General features: G+C 44.2%; 1 protein-coding gene across 3 annotated transcripts in view; it reads right to left on the reverse strand.

The window, feature by feature from the left end:
- LOC115100827 (cytochrome P450 2F3-like) overlaps window positions 1–15,978 on the reverse strand; it is a 39,281-nt gene extending 23,303 nt beyond the window's left edge. The window contains exons 1-5 of one of the 3 annotated variants that reach the window (XM_029619775.1): window positions 15,736–15,978; window positions 7,330–7,492; window positions 6,376–6,525; window positions 1,798–1,958; window positions 1,275–1,451 (exon numbers count right to left, since the gene is read on the reverse strand). In XM_029619775.1, coding sequence (XP_029475635.1) covers window positions 1,275–1,451; window positions 1,798–1,958; window positions 6,376–6,525; window positions 7,330–7,492; window positions 15,736–15,915 — 831 coding nt within the window. In that variant the 5' untranslated portion in view covers window positions 15,916–15,978. The remainder of the gene's footprint in view (window positions 1–1,274; window positions 1,452–1,797; window positions 1,959–6,375; window positions 6,526–7,329; window positions 7,493–15,735) is intronic. The other 2 variants (XM_029619776.1, XM_029619777.1) reach the window with 2 other exon arrangements.
- Between the last annotated feature and the right edge of the window lie 2,114 nt (window positions 15,979–18,092).

Here is an 18,092-nt window from a genome sequence, read left to right on the forward strand (position 1 = left end):
ATGGCATTGTGCCAATGGTGGAATTGTGCAGCTAAGATGGACAAATGGTTCTTACCTGCTGTCATATTCTATGACGTTGGTAGAAGATGGCTAGGAGATCTCAGTATTGCCAACAGCTTACCCTTCATTCCCTCCAGTGCAGAAGCAAGGGGAGTGATGAAAAGAGCAGATAAAATAAGCACAACTCAGTGATACAGCAGGTTTTGCCAGTGCAGAAACGAAGTCGGGTGGTGCCAGTAGGCTGATGGTGGTCAGATGCTGATTAGTAAGTCTATGGGGACCTAGAAAGCTGAATGTTAGGGCAACACATTTGCTAATTTGGTATCTGTTAGATTATTACAACGCTTAGTGGAAAGACATGGGGGGGGGAAGAGGAGGGTGCTGTGTGGAATTATGTTAGGACCCTAAACAGCAGTGGTACTATAGCATCAATCTTTCAAGAAGGCATTGGGAGAAATAGCACAGAAGTGCTACAATCTTAGAGAATAGCGGTATGGCATAACCTCTACAGAGTGGCTATGGTTAAAATCTAAACATAAATGAGACCGTGGAGTCTTCATGTTTTGAATAGCCTCACTAATTTTGGTGGTTGTGCAGATTATTACAAAATTTGGCAAAAAAACATGCAAGGAGATCTGGGTATTGACTTAGGTATTGGTCTTATAAGATTCAGAGAGGACGATAAGGCCTGAAATGCCCTACCAGTGCAGTTCAGCACTATGGCATATCTTGGTCATGCTTAGGACAAATGTGCAGGTCAGAATTGGGGAGGGGGAACAAGAAGGAAAACATGGAGGTGAGGTGGGTTGGGGGAAGAGCTGGTGTTGAATTGCATATGAGAATTTGTATGCTCATCTACTCAGGGTAATAGAAAATCAGAGCATGAATCATAACTGGGTAGACTGGATAGGACAATTGGTTTTATCGGCTGTCATTTACTATGAACATGCTTTCTTGAACCAAGATACATCTCCCTGTATCTATTTATCCACTCATGTAACAGGGCTGTAATAAGGAATATGGTGGGAGAATAGTTGTCATGATATATTGCAGCACAGATACAAAAGGGCCGAGAGTAGGTGTAAGGATACATTACAAGACCAATAGAGTAGTGTGACTGGATACAGGGATACCTTATAGCGCTGAGATCCAGGTGGAGTGTGAATAATTATGGTGATTATTCCAGGACTGAAATACAGTATAGAATAACTGGGTATAAGGATGCATTACAGTAGCAAGTAGTTATCCAGCTGTGAGACTCCTTGGCTGTATACCTGGTGTATTTTGATGAGAAAGGCATCAATAAAATCACGTGGAGAGGTGAGATCCAGCGATTCCTCATGTGATTTCATTATTTCTTCCACAAACTGCATCTGCTTCTTATAGTTCTTGAACAGTTCCTGATGCGGCCCAGGAAAGCAATCCAGGATGACTGGGAAGAAGTTATACATCTGGAGAAAAGAATACAGAAAAGTGAAAGAGACAGCAAAGGGTGAGAAATATCCATGAGTAGAAAACAAGAGAGGCGAGGGAAGGGAATGCCGCATTACCAGCAATCACCACAGGATTCACAGTAATCGTGCAAGCACGATGAGGGACAGAGAATACAGCGTAGGTGGGTTTGATCATGGTTCAGAATCTTGTCCATTGGACTCTGCATAGGCTCCAGCATTTCTAAACCCTGTGCTATGCATTGACCTGAAGTGTTCTGTATGTTTGCTCTACACAGTGTACCTGAACCTTCTGCAGAGCTCTGGTAGCTCTGGGAGGCTGAGAGTCCATCTGTCCAAGGCTTACCTGCACCCAGAAGTTATCCACCCTTCGAAGGTTCTCCTGGATCAGATCTAGTAGCATCTGGAACTTCTCATCCCCGTAGTCATAGCGGCAACCGAAGACCACAGAGCAGATGACGTTAGAGACAGAGCGGCGAAGGCAGAAACTGGGATCAAAGAGCAACTCTACCATGAGGCAAGTCAGGGAGAAAGAGGGATACAAGGAACTATGAATCAGAGAAAGTGAAAAAGTGTTCCAAGAAACAAGCTTATATAGTTTTGTTTGCATACATGCGTCCTGTGTCAGAACAACTGCTGGATGCTGAGCTGGGAAGATGTAAGCCTGTGTGCTCCTCCTGGCTCAATCCAGGGAAGGCTGGCAAGTACCAGCCAGACAGATCTAAGCCTGCTTCTGCCCACTTTATAAGTGCCTAAATGTAGGCACTCAGCCCGAGTCCATTTTCCAAGATACTAATTTAGGTGCCTAAAGCCTTTAAAAATTGACCTCTCTGACCTTCAAATTCAAGTTGTGTGCTGTTTTACAAACAACTGAGAAGTTAGTTCTCATCTCCACATATTTGGTCACGATTGCATCAACATTTCTCTATGTTCTTAGTTCTCCATTAAAAAGCCCCAAACCTTGATTGTTCAATATCAAGGCATCCTTATTTTTCAGCATAAAATAAAATTTCTACAGAGAATATAAAACTACTTTTCCATTATTTATATCAGTTTTGTTTCTGTTGATCACTGAAGCAAGGGTTACTTTTGCGGGATTGAAGGTTGGCATTTTAGCTTTTGTCAAAATAGAGTTGCTAATGTTCTGAGAAAAGCAGGGTCAAGCCTCACGAGTTGGCCTGGCACAGAAACTGGATATCAAAGTTTCTAGAAAGTTTGAGCATGCCGCAGCAAAGTTTACTGCCATTTGGTTTACAATTTAGCTTAAACCTGAAGAACCAACTGGGAAGACAGGCGGGTTTTGTAAGGACTTACATCTTTCCGTCTTCTAAAAACACTTGTTTATAGATAAGCAATTCTTTCTCCAAATACAAGCAGGATGGCAGCCATCACACATGGGAGGGGTCTTCTAGCTACAGACTGCCCCGAACAAAAAAAAAAAAGAAGAAGAAAACCCAAACAGTCCAATGAGTAAAAACTGGTTTTGGTGGCAACATTTATTTAATTTGCTGTCTTTTAGAGGACAATATGGAACAAACACAATAAGCCCTAGGAGGGATGGAGTTGTGTTCTAAACCTCAAAAGGACCCCTCAAGATAGGCTGGCCAGACCTATGTAAAGAGTCCCTGTCTAAGCAATAATACAATTTGTGGCAAGAACTCCACATTGTAGTCTTGCAGATCTCCTCCACAGAGGTTGATCTTAGTGTGCTACAGATGACACCATGGCTATGAGCCTTGACATAGCCCACTAGATTCAGGCCCACCTGGGCATAATAGAAGATACAATCTACTACCAAATGTGATATGTGTTTGGAAATGACAATTCCAGGTTTGTTGGTATCAAAAGAAAACAACATTCATGGTGGACGCCAGACAGAAGACCAAGGCTCTCTTGTAGTCCAAACTGTGTAGCACTTGTCCACCTTTGAAGACATGTGGCCTAGGAAAGAATGTTAGGACAATTGACTGGTAGATTAGAGTATCCCTGCTGCAGAATCTGTATTAAGGAGAGGGATTGTAGATGCCTTCAAGAGGCTCTATTCAGATAAACTGTGATGGAACCCACAAGGGGGTCATACAATATTAAACCTGGTACTCAAATGGAGATAGCATGTCTAAAGACCAAATATGTGCCCACCTGAGCACCAGATATCATCAGATAATATGGTTTAATATAATAGCCAAGACAGAAAGAAGCCACATGAAGATCAAAGTCCTTGATTAGGAAAAAAAAACACAACAACTTTGGTAAAATGGGGAGATACCTTGAGGCAGAGGTAGAAGACAGGAAGATGAGTGAAGTGGCATAACAGAGGGCCAAATTAAAAGGGAGCTATAATAAAGACAACAAATCTTTATATAAAAGAAAGTACATAAAAAATAAGAGGAAAAGGGAACAGATATGGCTCTCCAAAGAAGTCACTGAAAAAATGAAGACAAGGAGATCCAAGATGACATTTTCATGAGATAATGTGTGAGGAACTCTCACCTTCTTTCCTGCTTTTTTTTCCTTGAACTATGATTAAACGGAAAGGAAGGAGTCATGGTGACCCTCTGCCCTGCCCCCGTGTGTTAATCCTACCTGACAGGTGAAGATGGAGTCCTTCCTGACTCAGGTGACAGCAGAATTTTTGCCCGAAGTGGAGTCATTGGCTGTGACCCATCAAGCTCAGTTGCAGCCTAACCTTGAGGTATCTGAGCCCTGGCAGTGCAGCGACTCCAGTTCCCCTGATGCACAGGACGAGCAGCGCTGATGTCTTGGTGCTCCTGATGATGCTGGAGGAAGCACGACTTGGAATAGGCTCTGGAGGAGACTTTGCCTTCCCTGCCGGGTGCCTGCTGAAATGAGCTCTCCAACTTTGGGAATGGGATTAGGGAGAGAAAGTTTGAAAGTCTGGAAGCTCAGCAGGGGCAAGAGAACCTGACTGAGGCTGTCAGCTTGGTTGCTGATGCTAATTTGTTGGCTCTTGACTGGCCTTTCAGCGAGGTCTCCCATGATCAAGCCTGCAGGTATCAGACTGGAATCCCTCTGGAAAATATTAGCTGCACTGGAGCAAGCTATTACTGCACTGGAACCCTTAATAGTAGGCATTTAGAAGAGACAAGTTAATGGATACTACCCTTAATGTCCAGAAAGAGGAGATAACAGAAAGCCAGCAACAGGTAGAGCCTGTTGAGAAAGTTTAAAATGGAATGCTGAATGGCACAACCATGCCAGGCATTTGAGACTCCCGGCCCTTAATTTTCTTTCCAAATCTCCATTGGATGTATTTAGGGAATATATGTTGGAAGGTTTGCATATCCCGGTTGAAACCATTCCTCCTACCTCCAAAGTTATTTTTATTTACCAGCTGGTTAAAAAACAAAAACCTGTTGGCTCATTTTCATCAGTTCAGGAGGAAAGTTTGGATTTAACTGCTATAAATGAAGGCTCCAGTGATTCAGAAATCCGTGACAGGGTACACTTTTGACTTCTTTTGTGCTTCTGCAAAGATGATGAAACCAGCAAGAAAAATTCAAAAAACGAATCTGCACGTCTGCAGGGCTTAGTCAGGCTCCTCTCCAAGATGCAGTGCGATGAGCAACCTCTGGACATCAGTTCTCCTGGGAGGGGGGATGTTGCAAGCAATCCTACTCTCCTCCTCCCAGGCCCTGCCATTCCTGAAAAATCAGACATTTTTTTCTTTTGGTGGTGCATTGTGCACCACTGTATACTACTGAAGTTATACCCCTGATAGTGCGGGTATTCCTACAGAACACACTAGATTTGCCATACTACAAGGTGGTATTCTAATACCAGCACTCTGCCACACTATACTCCTGAGGGGATTCTGCATTACTGTCACAAATCATGCAGAATTCAACACTGCAGACAGGAGGTAAAGCGAGGATGGGGGCTGCAGCATTGGCCCACGCAGGCCAGAAGCGTCAGCAGCTTTGCATTAACCTACGCAGGCTGGGATGAAGGAGGCAGTGGCAGTATCTGCATCAGATCAAAGAGGCAACACAGTAGGATCCGAATCAACCTGAATAGGCTAGGAGAGAGGAGGTGGCACCATCTGCATCCGCTAGAAGAGGAGGCCACACCAACAGAAGGAAGCCAACGAGCTGGGGAGAACTTGGAGGGGTTTGAGCTAAGGGTGGGAAAAGAAAACACGAAGGGAGGAAGAGAGCAGAGACATTACACCTGAGGGAGGGAGGAAGGCTGTGAGGGCAGAGGGCTCAATTCAGGATAATGGGGAAATTACGAATAGACTTCTGGGCAAATCTGCATCTTTGAGCAACAATTGTTTAGTGTATTGCATGTTAGATTAATTTAACACAGTGAGTTATCTTGTGCTATTTTGACAAAATATAAGCTATGTAGAATTTTAAAGATACTGCAGACAGAAGTTTTAATTTTTTTGTGAATAATTCCCCCAGGAGTAACATTGCAAGGTGCTATTGCTCCAGCAACACTTATTTTCCATGCTACAGGATTTGGATTTCCAACCCCATGCTCAAGGCGAGTTACAGTTCAAATACAGTACAAAAGAGCTTGCAATCTAATGGTCTGATTTACTACTATGGGAAAAATGCTTAGTATTGACAGCCTAAATTTCTACCTGAAGCCATGGAAGGCGAAGGTCATAAGAAGCAAATCTGAATGCCAGCTTCCCTGGTTCTCAGCCTATGGCTCTAAATACCAGGTCACATTTCCACTACAGGGTGGCATTCCTACACGATTGCTCTGAATCTGCCACAACACAGGGTGGTATTCCTATAGGATTTGATACATTCTAGGGCTGCATTCTTGTGGTAATTCTCTGAATCTGGCTTACTACAGTGCAGTACTCCTGAGATAACAGTACACTTTGGCTGAGAGCTTCCTTTCAAATTATGCATAATGAAATCATTTACTATTTTTGAGCAGTACAGAAAACCTTTAGTGTTCCTGAGCTCTTCCAGCAGGAATTGAATCTCCTCCAGGATTCGATCTTCAATGCTCCTTTTCCCCATCCCAAAATCCCTCAGCGTGGAGAGCGAGAACCTTCGCACCTGCTTCCAGCTCTCACCATTGCTGAAGAAGATCCCTGGTGAGAGAGGAGGTGGCCATTAGCTTTTACCTAAACCATTCGGTTGTCCCAGGGCAAGAGGAGATGGGTTCGGGCCCTTTGTCGAAGCAACGTATCAGTGGCAGCTTTATGCTAATTCTCCTGAAGTTGTGTCTGTAATAGATTGATACCACTCTGGGCTCGGCCTGTGCCAAGTACCAGTTTTCACACAGATTCACACGCTTGTCACCACCTTGGATCTTTGGCAGTGAGTCCAGACAGGGCTCAGGCATGACTGGGAGGTGGAGGCACCTCTGCTGGCCATTAGAAGTATTGGGGGGGGGGGGGGGGGGTGGAGGAAGCAGTGCACGCAGCTCTCTCATATCCATATCCATAGTGGATATCCTGAACCCCTGAGTGGTTGGGCACGTCCCAAAGACTGGGCTTCAGAATCCCTGGCGCACAGCATGCCCGCAACATGCAAAAATGTAAGGACAGGATAAACCATGAAAAGATGTGAATCTGGTGTGCGTTTGGGAGGGAAAGGGGAAGGAAATATGTCTGCTGTTTACATATACAGCAGACATTCCTTCATCAGGGCCAGGCAATGAACAAGGCCTTGTATTTAAGAAGTAACATGTTTAGTTTCTTAATCAATTTAATTCCACATCCTTACATTAGATGTGCCTATGTATAAATTCTTTGCCTTTTGGAGTTTAAGTTCATGCCAAGATGAAACCCTGAGTGTGGGCTGATTCCGAGTCTTTGTCAGAGATGCGAGTTTCCTTACTTCAGAGTCAAATATGTTCTTCTTCTGTAGAGTATAATTCATTAAAGCCTTACCATATCCTTTACTGGTCTTTGACATGATGGGCAGTTCTCCTCGGCCACTGAACTGTTCCCCTTGATCAACTAGAGCCTCCTTCACAGCTCTGTATCCAGAGAGAACCACTATTGGCAGCGGCCCCAGGTGCAGCGTGTAAACCGGGCCATAAGCATCACGGAGCTGCAGGAGAATAAAGCAGGGAACTAAGAGAGCAGGCAATGTACAGGAGCCAACAATTATGAATGAGGCAGGGCGCAGGGATGACAAAGTGGCATACAGGCATTTACATAGTGCATCCTATGTCAGGAAGGGTCACAGTGCGTCATGTCATAACCCCAGAGTAACCATAAACCTAGCCATAGCTGACTGAGGCAGAGATTTGTCAGCTAGCGTAAACTGATTTTTTTCTGATCTGTTCAGGATTTTGATACTCCAAATTTCACAGGTATTAACTTGCCAGCACCCGTCCCTGCAGCACTGTAGGCACACCACACTTGAGTAGAGGGCAAACACAGAAGCACCACCCCAGCATTAGTTTCAGAGGACAAGCAGGATGGCAATTCTCACACGTGGTCTACATTCATCAGCCATCTCCCTTCCTCCCAAGCAGGACCCCTCAGTCCAATTTTTTTCTGCAGATCCTGCAAGTCATGGTTCTTTGTTCTCTTTCACACCTATACAGTGAAAGTTTCTGGAGCTACAGGAGCTGGTTGGTCTTGCAGGGCCCTGTGGGTTTGTCTATTTCATTTTTATTTGTTTCTTACCCTTTATTTCTGTCAGCCGCATGGTGCATTGGCCTGATACAAAGCGCAGCCTTATCGAGATTTTTGCCTTAGTTTAATGCCTCATAGGGCCTGAAGTTTGCAGGGTCCTTGTGTGGTCGGGCTAGGCCTCTTCTCACGGATCATTCAGGGACTTGCCTAGGTAGAGACCATGATATCTCTGGCGTCTGCTGATGATTGTCTTTGCCCACTATGTGGGTTGCTGAGAGCAGGAGCGAGTTCTCTTCTGCCCATTTGAACAGTTGGGCTGCCTCCAGTACTAGAAACTGGCTGCAAGTGCCCCCTTGTTTACATGCCACTATTATGGCATTGTCGGACACTACCCTGACTGCTCTCTCTTAACAACAGGAGAAAGCACTGAAGGGCTAACCTGATCACCCAGTTTTCAACCTGTTTATTGACCACCACTATCTGGCTTTGGCAGCAGGCCCCCCCCCCCCTCCTTCCAGGCTGGCATCCATTTTAACCACTGTCCAGTCGGAGGGTGGCATTGCTACTCCCTTTAGTAGATTGGAAGGCTGAGTCCACCAATCTAGGCTCTCTTATCTCTGGAAACACCTATAATCTGTGTTGGTACTCGAGATGCTGGTGACTAGCAGGATAGTAGGGCCTGTTGTAGCGGTCTCATGTAGGCTTTGGCCCAATGTACTAAATCCAGTGCTGCTGCCATAAGGCCCAGCAACTGAAGATAGCCCCATACTCTGGGTATTTCCTGCCTCTGAAATACCTAGACTGGATCAGCCTGGAGCATCTTTTTGGGAGATAAACGACTTTCCCTTCCTTTGTACCGAAGTGGGCATCCAGGAACTCTAAGGTCTATGCTGGCATCAGATTGCTTTTTTGCAAGATTTATCACCCATCCCAGCTGCTCTAAGAGCTGGACAACCTCTTGCGAAGCTTTGCGACACTCTTGTGCCAATTTGGCCTTTGTTAGCTAATCATCTAGGCAGAGGTGTACTATAATCCCCCTTTTTCAGAAGGCTGCTGGCATTGCCACCATGGACTTAGTAACGGTCCTGGGTGCTGTGGCTATCCCAAAAGCTAATGCTTTGAACTGAAAATGTTGTCTTAGGATTCATAACCTTAGCAGTATTTGGTAATAGGGATGGATAGGAATGTGAAAAAAAAAAGCATCTGCAAAGTCTGAAGTCAAGCACTCACCTTTGTCTCAGCGCAGCCATTACAGACCTTAAAGTCGCCATCCGACAGTGCAAGCATTTGTTGATTTCTTTTAGGTACAAAACCATCCTTCTTTGGCACCACAAAATAGATTGAATAAGGGTCCTGTTCCCACTCGAGAGGGCACTGGCATCACGGCCTGAAGAAGCTGAAGCCCATTCAGAGTGCATTTTACAAAAAAGGGGGCGGTGACGAAGATGCTAGACACCTGCTTTGCATGCTCAGGGGCATAACCATGCCAAATGATATCCAGGACAGATTGGTCCACGGTGATTTGGGTCCATTCCGCATAGCACCTCAACAGGCGGCCAACTACCACTATCCTAAAGGGCACCCGATGCATATCATTGTGGAGGGTGCCCTGAGCCAGTGGCTGCTGGGGTATCACCTTTAGTTTTTCTGGCTGTACAAAAAAAAACAAACCAGGGACTTATTTTTCCGTATTTGCTATCCTGTATATCTGCTTAGAACCCATGGGTGTCTCTAAAGTGCTGATGCCTCGGACCCTGAGTGCACGTTCTATACCTATCCTCAGGCACCTTCTGAGGCTCAGACTCCCCGAGCCTCTCCAGCTCTTCCCCAAACAGGAGATCTCATCCAGAAGGGATGCCAGAGGAAAGCCCATAGTGTAAAAAGCAAGGTCTTACTATATGGCATGAGGGAAAAGTCCTGATTCACAGGAAATCTATTTTAACTGCCTTCTGCATTTCTCCATGTCAGCTGGATAACATTTCATTTGGATGAAATTGGCATTTTCCCCCACCATATAGAGGTCCATCTCTGTTCAGACATAGCTCTATACTTTTATATTGGGAAAGCTTCAGCTGAAGCTCACTGCTGAGCCTTCCACTGTGTTGTGGGATCTCAGCCTGGTGCTGGCCCATTGGGTAGAAGCATTTTCGAGCCTCTGCATTCTGATTAGCATAATATTGGAACTGGAAGGTATCATTTTTTTAGTGGTCTATCAGATCCCAATGCCTTTACCACCTTCTTCAAAGTTTTTTTTTTTTTTTAGTAACTTGCTTCTATGTACATTTCTTGTCACTGCCTAACTTTGTGCATAAATCTGCACAGGCAATGTGTTATTCTTCAATAGGAGAAATCCATAACTTTCCATCTGGAGTGGTCTAAAGCCCCAGATAAAAACTGATGAAGAAGAAAGTCTGCTATCAATAAAAATGGAATGACCATTGGCAAGAGTTCTATTTCTTTTGGTTAGCAAATGGTGAACTTTTTCTCACCCAGGAGAAACCTGGGTCTGGCGAGGATACAAAGCTATGAATTTAGATTTTCTCCACAGATTTACATGACAGCCCTATTTTTGCAGGGATTCCCAAAAAGTTTAAACAAACAGCCTGTCCTAAGAAGTCTCTGAGACGTAGAACTCAGCTCCATTCCCTCCCTAGGGTCTGATAATAGTTCAGACTGCCACAAAAAAGAAAAACAGAATGCGAGGTTGGCATGCTGCTACCCCTATATCACAAACATATACAAAAGGTATTGGGGATATATTATCATTAGAGGCATTATTTTATGACGTATATCGGGAAATAAGAGTGTTTAAGATATATCAGTGCTACAGGGGTATATTATTGAAAAATTTCCTGTAAAGTTACCATAAATATACATTGTATAGGCATTGTCTATTTTAATTATGGTATGGGTATGAATGGTATCAAAAATGATATGAATGTGGTAAAGAGTTACGTAATTCTTTGTCATTTTTAAACTTGTGTAAGTATATTGTATAATTATCACTTAATGTGCATATATTCCAATAAAACAAAGTTTGTCATAAATAGTTATAATTTATATTTTATTTGTTGAAATAGACAATTCCTTTTGTATATGTTTGTGATATATGGGTTAGGAATTGGTGTGTACCTTGGTGGTTTATCATATACCATGCTGCCACCCAAAACAGTAATACCTTTAGCAGAGTTTAGTTTTTCCCTTTTGTTTGAGGCAGATTGTAGCTTGGGTTTCCCCACATATGAGGGCTGCTCTCCTGCTTGACCTCAGAGAAAGTGAAGTTACTTACCAGTAACACTGGTTCTCTGATGGACAGCAGGATGCCATGCCTCAAAATCCTTCCCAACTTCCCTTGGAGTTGGTGTCTCCAGTGTTAGCTTTATCATGGACTAAGAAGCCCTGCCTGGGAGGTGGCTAGGGCTGCACATGTCCATTGGGCATGCTCAGCTTCTAGAATTTTGACATCAAAGTTCTGTTCCAGGCTCCACTGGATATCACTCACATGTGAGGGTTGGCATCCTAATGACCACTGGAAAACCAATGTGACAGGTAAGTAACTTCACTCAATGAAAGGACTCTGTAGTCAAAGAGCCAGCTCTCCTGTAGGGGTGCTTTGAAAAGGTTTTTCTATGAAGCCAGACTAGTTAAATAAAAAAATCATTACAGCATTGTGAAATTACACTGATCAGACAGGCAAAACTATCCAAGGTTGCTGAAATGACAGAATGTCTGCTGAAATTCTAGAATGCATGCAAGTATATTAAGGTTAAATACTGAGTTTCATTTATGCCTTTTGGGCCCAATTAACAAGAAATCATATATATATATATATATATATATATATATATATATATATTAATAGGATTGTAAGTCATATGATAAAATTATGTTAACCATTTAGGAAAATGGTATGCAAATAATAGCACATAAATTAGACGTGGTGACCTATTTAACCTATGGTATCAATATTCTAAGGCTGCTTCTGAATTGCCTTGCTGGTTATTGCACTCTCCTGGAATATTCCAATAAATATCTTTCCCTTTTAACTCTTGGTGTTAAGTGTTTATTTAGAGCCCACAACACTCCTGGGTACCAACCAATGGCACACAAAATACCCAAGAAAGAGTCCAATTCGCTGCTGCAGCTCCCATCACTGCCTCTTTTCAAAATGCTTACACAGCAACCCAAATCAATAGAGACCATAGAATAAAAAGGACTCATTTCCCAAAGTTCAGGGTCCAGAACAGATCTTCTGTCTAGATAAATAGGATCTCAAAATCAAGGTCTTATTTCCCCATACTGAGCACAGACTCTACAGAACAGAGATCTCATCTTCCCATACACACAAGAAAGATACTACAGGAATAAGGAAAAATGGATTCTTATTTGCTAATTTTCTTTTCTTGAGTCCCACAGATCAGTCCAGATGATTTGGTTTTTCTCCCCTAGCAGATGGAGACTGAAGTAAAGCTTTACTGTACCATTGGTACATAAGACAATGTGTTGCTGAAGTTGCTCAGTATAATCTGTAATCAAGTATTTATTTAGGCATTTTGTATACCGAACATATCATATGCACTTCACATAAAAGTTAGATAAGTCATTAACACTTTATCTCAAAAACTTGTAATAAAATGAAGTTAAAATGAAACATAATTAAATTAAACCCCATATAGCCAATAAATATAAAGCTCTTAACAATCTTGACTAAAAACTCTTAACTAAAAAAAAATTACAAAATAATAAAATACAATTTAAATTTAATAAAACCCTACCTGATAATACTCTCATAAAATAAAATACTAAATATTCTTAAACTAGAGCTATGAAATTCCCAGGGGGAGTCACTGTAGATGTTGATCTGTATTAATAAAAACCTGCTCAAACAACAATGTTTTTACCTGTTTCTTAAATGTCTGAATGTTAACTTCAAATCGTATGTTGGATGGGAGGGAGTTCCAGAGTTTTGGTCCAGCCAATGAGAGTGCCCTTTACTGTGAGTAGAGCTTTGCCTGAAGATCTGAGATTACGAGCAGGAGTGTGCATATGGAGAGATGCATTTAACCATTCCGAATTGTCACCATAAACAGTTTTATGAATAAGGCATTTATGATGGATTCTGGCCTGGATAGGGAGCCAATGCAACTCCTTCAAAATGGGAGTAACATGATCAAACGTCTTGACACTTGTCAACAGGCACGCAGCCGCATTCTGCAGCAACTGCAGATGGCGAATAGATGAAGCCGGGAGGCCCAAAAGAAGAGCATTACAATAATCTAGCTTGGACAAAAGCAGAGCTTGGAGAACCGTATGAAAATCGCTATGATGTAAAAGAGGTTTAGTAACATCAAAAACATATTACTTCCCTTATGTTTGAGCAAAGGAAAGGTAAAACTATTGGTAACTACAATTCCAACTGGAGATCTCCTCCAACAAGAGGAATTTGAATGCCACACAAAAACAGTTATCTGACATATACACACACAGACACAGTGCAGTTTTTGGAAAATCAAGGCAGGATTCTGGACTGAGCTGTGGGATTCAAGGAAAGAAAATTAGCAGGTAAGGACCAAATTTTTCCTTATCATCCCTTAGGACCAGTCTAGATGATTGGGATGTACCAAAGCTTCCCTAAACTGGGTGGGAACCTAAAGACCTGCTTGCAACAAACACTCAAATTCCGCAGTGTCCAGGGCCCGAACATCCAGCTTATAATGTTTGGGAAAAATGTGCAAAAATCAAGTTGCTGCATTGCAACCACTGAATAACACAAGGAGATGATATGACTCACGAAAGCCAGTCATGACTTATACATATCTTAGGAGAGCCATATGCACATTCAATACATGCAGCTCCCTAGCAGGCGTAGAAGACGACTCCACTTTCCAAAAAAACAAGGAATGCCGCAGACTGACTCAACTGGAAAGAAGTCACCTTCGGTAAAAGGTTGATACTGATCTTAGGGAAATCCTGTCGTCTGAAATTGAATTAAAGTATCTCTGTCCAACAAAAGCCTGTAATTCCAAAAACTGCCTTGCCGAGCAAATAGCTTCCAGAAGGACTATCTTTAGGGCAAAATCCTTCAAGGATGCTCTCCTTGGAAGCTCGAATGGTAACTTACAGTAGGCTGCCAATACAAAAGGCCAAAAAAAAAGCTGTACTCCTTTTATAACTCTCAGTACATCCAGATGTGAAACCAGAGAAGTTGTTTGCACCTTCCCCTATAACAGGCCAATGCTGCCACCTGTACCTTAAGAGAGCTCAGGGCCAGACCTGTCTGCACTTTTTGCAAAAAGGAAGAGATCCATGGGACAGATGTCTGAAGCAGAGAAACCCCTCCCTGCCTCCTAACATTCAGGCCGATACAGTACAGTGTGCGCCGGTGGAGTGCACTGTTAACCCACGTTTGGACACGCGTTTTCGACGAGCTAGCTTTACCCCTTATTCAGTAAGGGGTCGAAAACGCGCGTCCAACCCTGCCGAAACTAATAGCGCCCGCAACATGCAAATGCATGTTGATGGCCCTATTAGTTATTCCCGCGCGATTCACTAAGTAAAATGTGCAGCCAAGCTGCACATTTTACTTTCAGAAATCAGCACCTACCCAAAGGTAGGCGTTAATTTCTGCCAGCACCGGGAAAGTGTACAGAAAAGCAGTAAAAACTGCTTTTCTGTACACACTCCAACTTAATATCATGGCGATATTAAGTTGGAGGTCCCAAAGTAAAAAATAATTAAAAAAAAATTTTTTTTAATCGGCCCGTGGCTTGAAAACCAGATGCTCAATTTTGCCGGTGTCCAGTTTCCAAACCCGTGGCTGTCAGCGGGTTTGAGAAGAGACGCCGGCACAATTGAGCGTCGGCTGTCAAACTCGCTGACAGCCGCTGCTCCTGTCAAAAAAGAGGCGCTAGGGACCCGCTAGTGTCCCTACGGCCTCTTTTTACCGCAGGCCCGCTCTCCCTTGACTTTTACTGAATCGGCCTGTCACAGTTGAAAACCTTCCACAAGTACAGATGTGCCAAGAAAGCGGAAGCCTTTCTTGCCTGAAGCAAAGTTTTAATGACCTCTTCCTATTTAACCCTTTCTTATTAACCTTCTACTCTCATGAGTCAGGCCACCAGACAAAAGCAATCCCCCTGTTCCACGAAAATCAGATCTTGATGGAGTAGGCCAGGAACATGACCAAGACCCAAGGGTTAACATATTGCCTTGTGCACTCAGGAGAGGTGGATGGGCCTGCGTTAGGAAGACAGGTGCTCTTTTTCTACCAGGCCCCTTCTGAGTGGGACCCCAGAGGAAGTTACTATCGCCCAGTATCCCTGCTCTAAACTCAAGCATCGTCTGACCTCTGGACAAGTTCCTTTATCCCCCTTAACAAGTGCTCTTTATTCTCTCTCTCCTCCGGAAACTTCCTCCCTTTGAAGCAGCAGAAGTCGTTTGCTTCCTGCTGCGATGAAAAGTGCGGTTGGGTTCTTACAACTCCTATATGGGAGGCCACAGCACATGACCGCTTCTCCACTTTTCGGCATGCAGTGCCTTCCCTCCTTCCAAGCTGGCCTTTTACAGGCGTCCGGCGTGCACAAGCAGAGGCCACACCACGCTCAGCCGGGGGGAGGGGAAGAGGTGGGCAGAGGGAAGGCTTAGTTCAAGGGGCGCGGCGGAAAGACAGGCGTTTAATGCCGTTTAGGCAAGCGCCGAGCACTGACCCACCTTCAGCAGACAGCCCTGGATGTCGGCAGTCCTGAGCTGTAACAAGTTCCCTAGCAAAGGCAGAGGTTTGGGTCCAGGGGGCAAGTTCGATCCGGATTTGGCTTTTTTGTATACGAAGATATATAAGAGCGTGAGGGAGAGAACAGGGAGCCAAAGGCCGATCCCCGAGCTCCACTCCATGTCCCCCTCTGTACTGCGCGCACATTCGGCTCAGGAAGTGCCGGACCAGCAGCAGAGGTTGTGGCTGGCTCCTCCTCTAGCTTCACTTTTTTTTTTTAATTCGGTCTGGGCGGGCCTGAGGGCGGAGCCTAGAGCTAATACCTGGTTCGAAGGCTAGAAATCTCTGCAGGTAAAAGTCACACGGGGCTCGTGCCTGTTAGCCCAGCTTGCGTGGTAACCATCAAGGTGCTATATAGAAAAGTAGGTATATGGTTTTATTTTAATCTTACAGGAGAATGTTCACTAAAATGTTTAATTCTCTAGGCTCTGGGATTTCATGTAGGAACAGAGATATAGTCAAAGACGTCCAAAAGATGGGAATGAAAGAGGAGTTGTTGGGAGATTTTAACTTGCCAACTATGGATTGGAGTATCCCTTCCACAGAATCAGAAATAAAGTGATCTTGCATTGTCTTCAGGGTGCTCTTTCAGACAAATGGCAATGAAAGCAAGGTACAGGACAGTCACTAGACAAAACCACATCCCAGGCAAGAATTGCTTTCAGTAATTAGCACCTCTCACCCCACTTCCCTGTTAGTCTCGTATGTTCCCAGACACACAATAACTCAAAAGGGTGATGTAGCACGCCTCCTTTTTTCCTTACCCCCTCCTTTCTCCCACCCTTCCAGGCTTGGCACCCAGAGCTGTTGCCCTTCTGGGACATGGGCCTATAAAGCCTGTCCCTAGCCCCTCCATTGATTTTTGATAATAAACTAAACAACCTCAACTCCTCTCTGAGAAAGATCCTACTAAAATATAGACATTTTTGTCAACAGCTTGTCTTCCCTTTCCCTCACCCACCACACCCGCCTCATCACTTTCTCTTCCTTCCTCTTCACCCCTTGCCATCAACTATCTTCCCTTCCTTCTACTCCCACCCCCTAGCATCACAACCTTCCATTTCCGCCCGCCCCCATTTCTTTGTTTTCCCCTCCTCTGTTTGGCTTTCAGTATGCAAGAAGGAACCGGCAAGCAGTGCTTCTTACCTCTGCTGCCTCCTCCCCTCTGAAATCAGCCCAATATTCTCTCGTTTGCCTCCTGTTGGTGGTATTCAGTCTTCTCTGGGTGCAGTTACAGCTGCTGGGTTTTGTCACAGTTGAAAAATGGGACTGGCTGGGGGCAGAGACCCACATAGCACAAGCCATACCAGTCTGTGACTCAGGCTTAGCATCTGTACTCTCTACCCTGCAGGACTCCTGAGTGCTTGGGGGTTTTGCTTTCCACTGTCTCCAGTGCAGGTCCTGTTGCTGCCTGTGCAGGGCAAATTATTCCCTCATGTATTGATGGCAGACAAGTAAGCCATGCATGTGGAGCTTCTGGAGTATGGCGCACACAAGCTGCAGGCAGGGACCCAACAGAGCTGCTTCCTGATTGCAACTGAAGCCAGGAATGGGGGAAGCCTTGTCTCCATATTGGAGTCCAAAACTGAACAAGTTTGTTACAGGCTATATTCATGGGCGGTGGCTAAGATTCAGGGCACGGGCCCCATATGCCCATAGCTAACAATGCCCTTGCCCCTTCTTGCCCTTCTCTTGCAGCTATCCTGTCCAGAATGGAAGGGGTGATGCTAAATAACAAACAGTAATGTAATAAATATCATGCATCTGGGGTGTGATAATCCAAAAGAACTATACGTCTTGGGGGGAGAAGGGCTGTTGTGCACGGAGAAAGAGAGGGACTTTGGGGTGATAGTGTCTAGCAATTTGAAAATGGCAAAGCAATGTGACAAGGCGATAGCTACAGCCAGAAGAATGCTGGGCTGCATAGCGAGAGGAATAACTATTAAATTAAAAAAAAAAAAAAAGAGGTGATAAAGCCCTTGTACAGGTCCGTGGTGAGGCCTCGCCTGGAATACTGTGTTCAGTTTTGGAGACTGTATCTCAAAAGGGACAGAGGCAGGATGGAAACGGTGCAGAGAAAGGCAACCAAAATGGTGGAGGGTCTCCATCAAATGACTTATGAGGAGAGGTTGAAGGACCTAAATATATTTACCCTGGAGGAGAGGTGCAGGGGAGATATGATACAGACCTTCAGATACCTGAAAGCTTTTAATGATGCACAATCAACAAAATTTTCCGTTGGAGAGAAACCAGTAGAACTAGGGGTCACGTAATGAAACTCCAGGGAGGACGACTCAGA

The sequence above is a fragment of the Rhinatrema bivittatum genome, chromosome 11 (genome assembly GCF_901001135.1).
Source record: "Rhinatrema bivittatum chromosome 11, aRhiBiv1.1, whole genome shotgun sequence".
In the NCBI taxonomy this organism is placed as follows: domain Eukaryota; kingdom Metazoa; phylum Chordata; class Amphibia; order Gymnophiona; family Rhinatrematidae; genus Rhinatrema; species Rhinatrema bivittatum.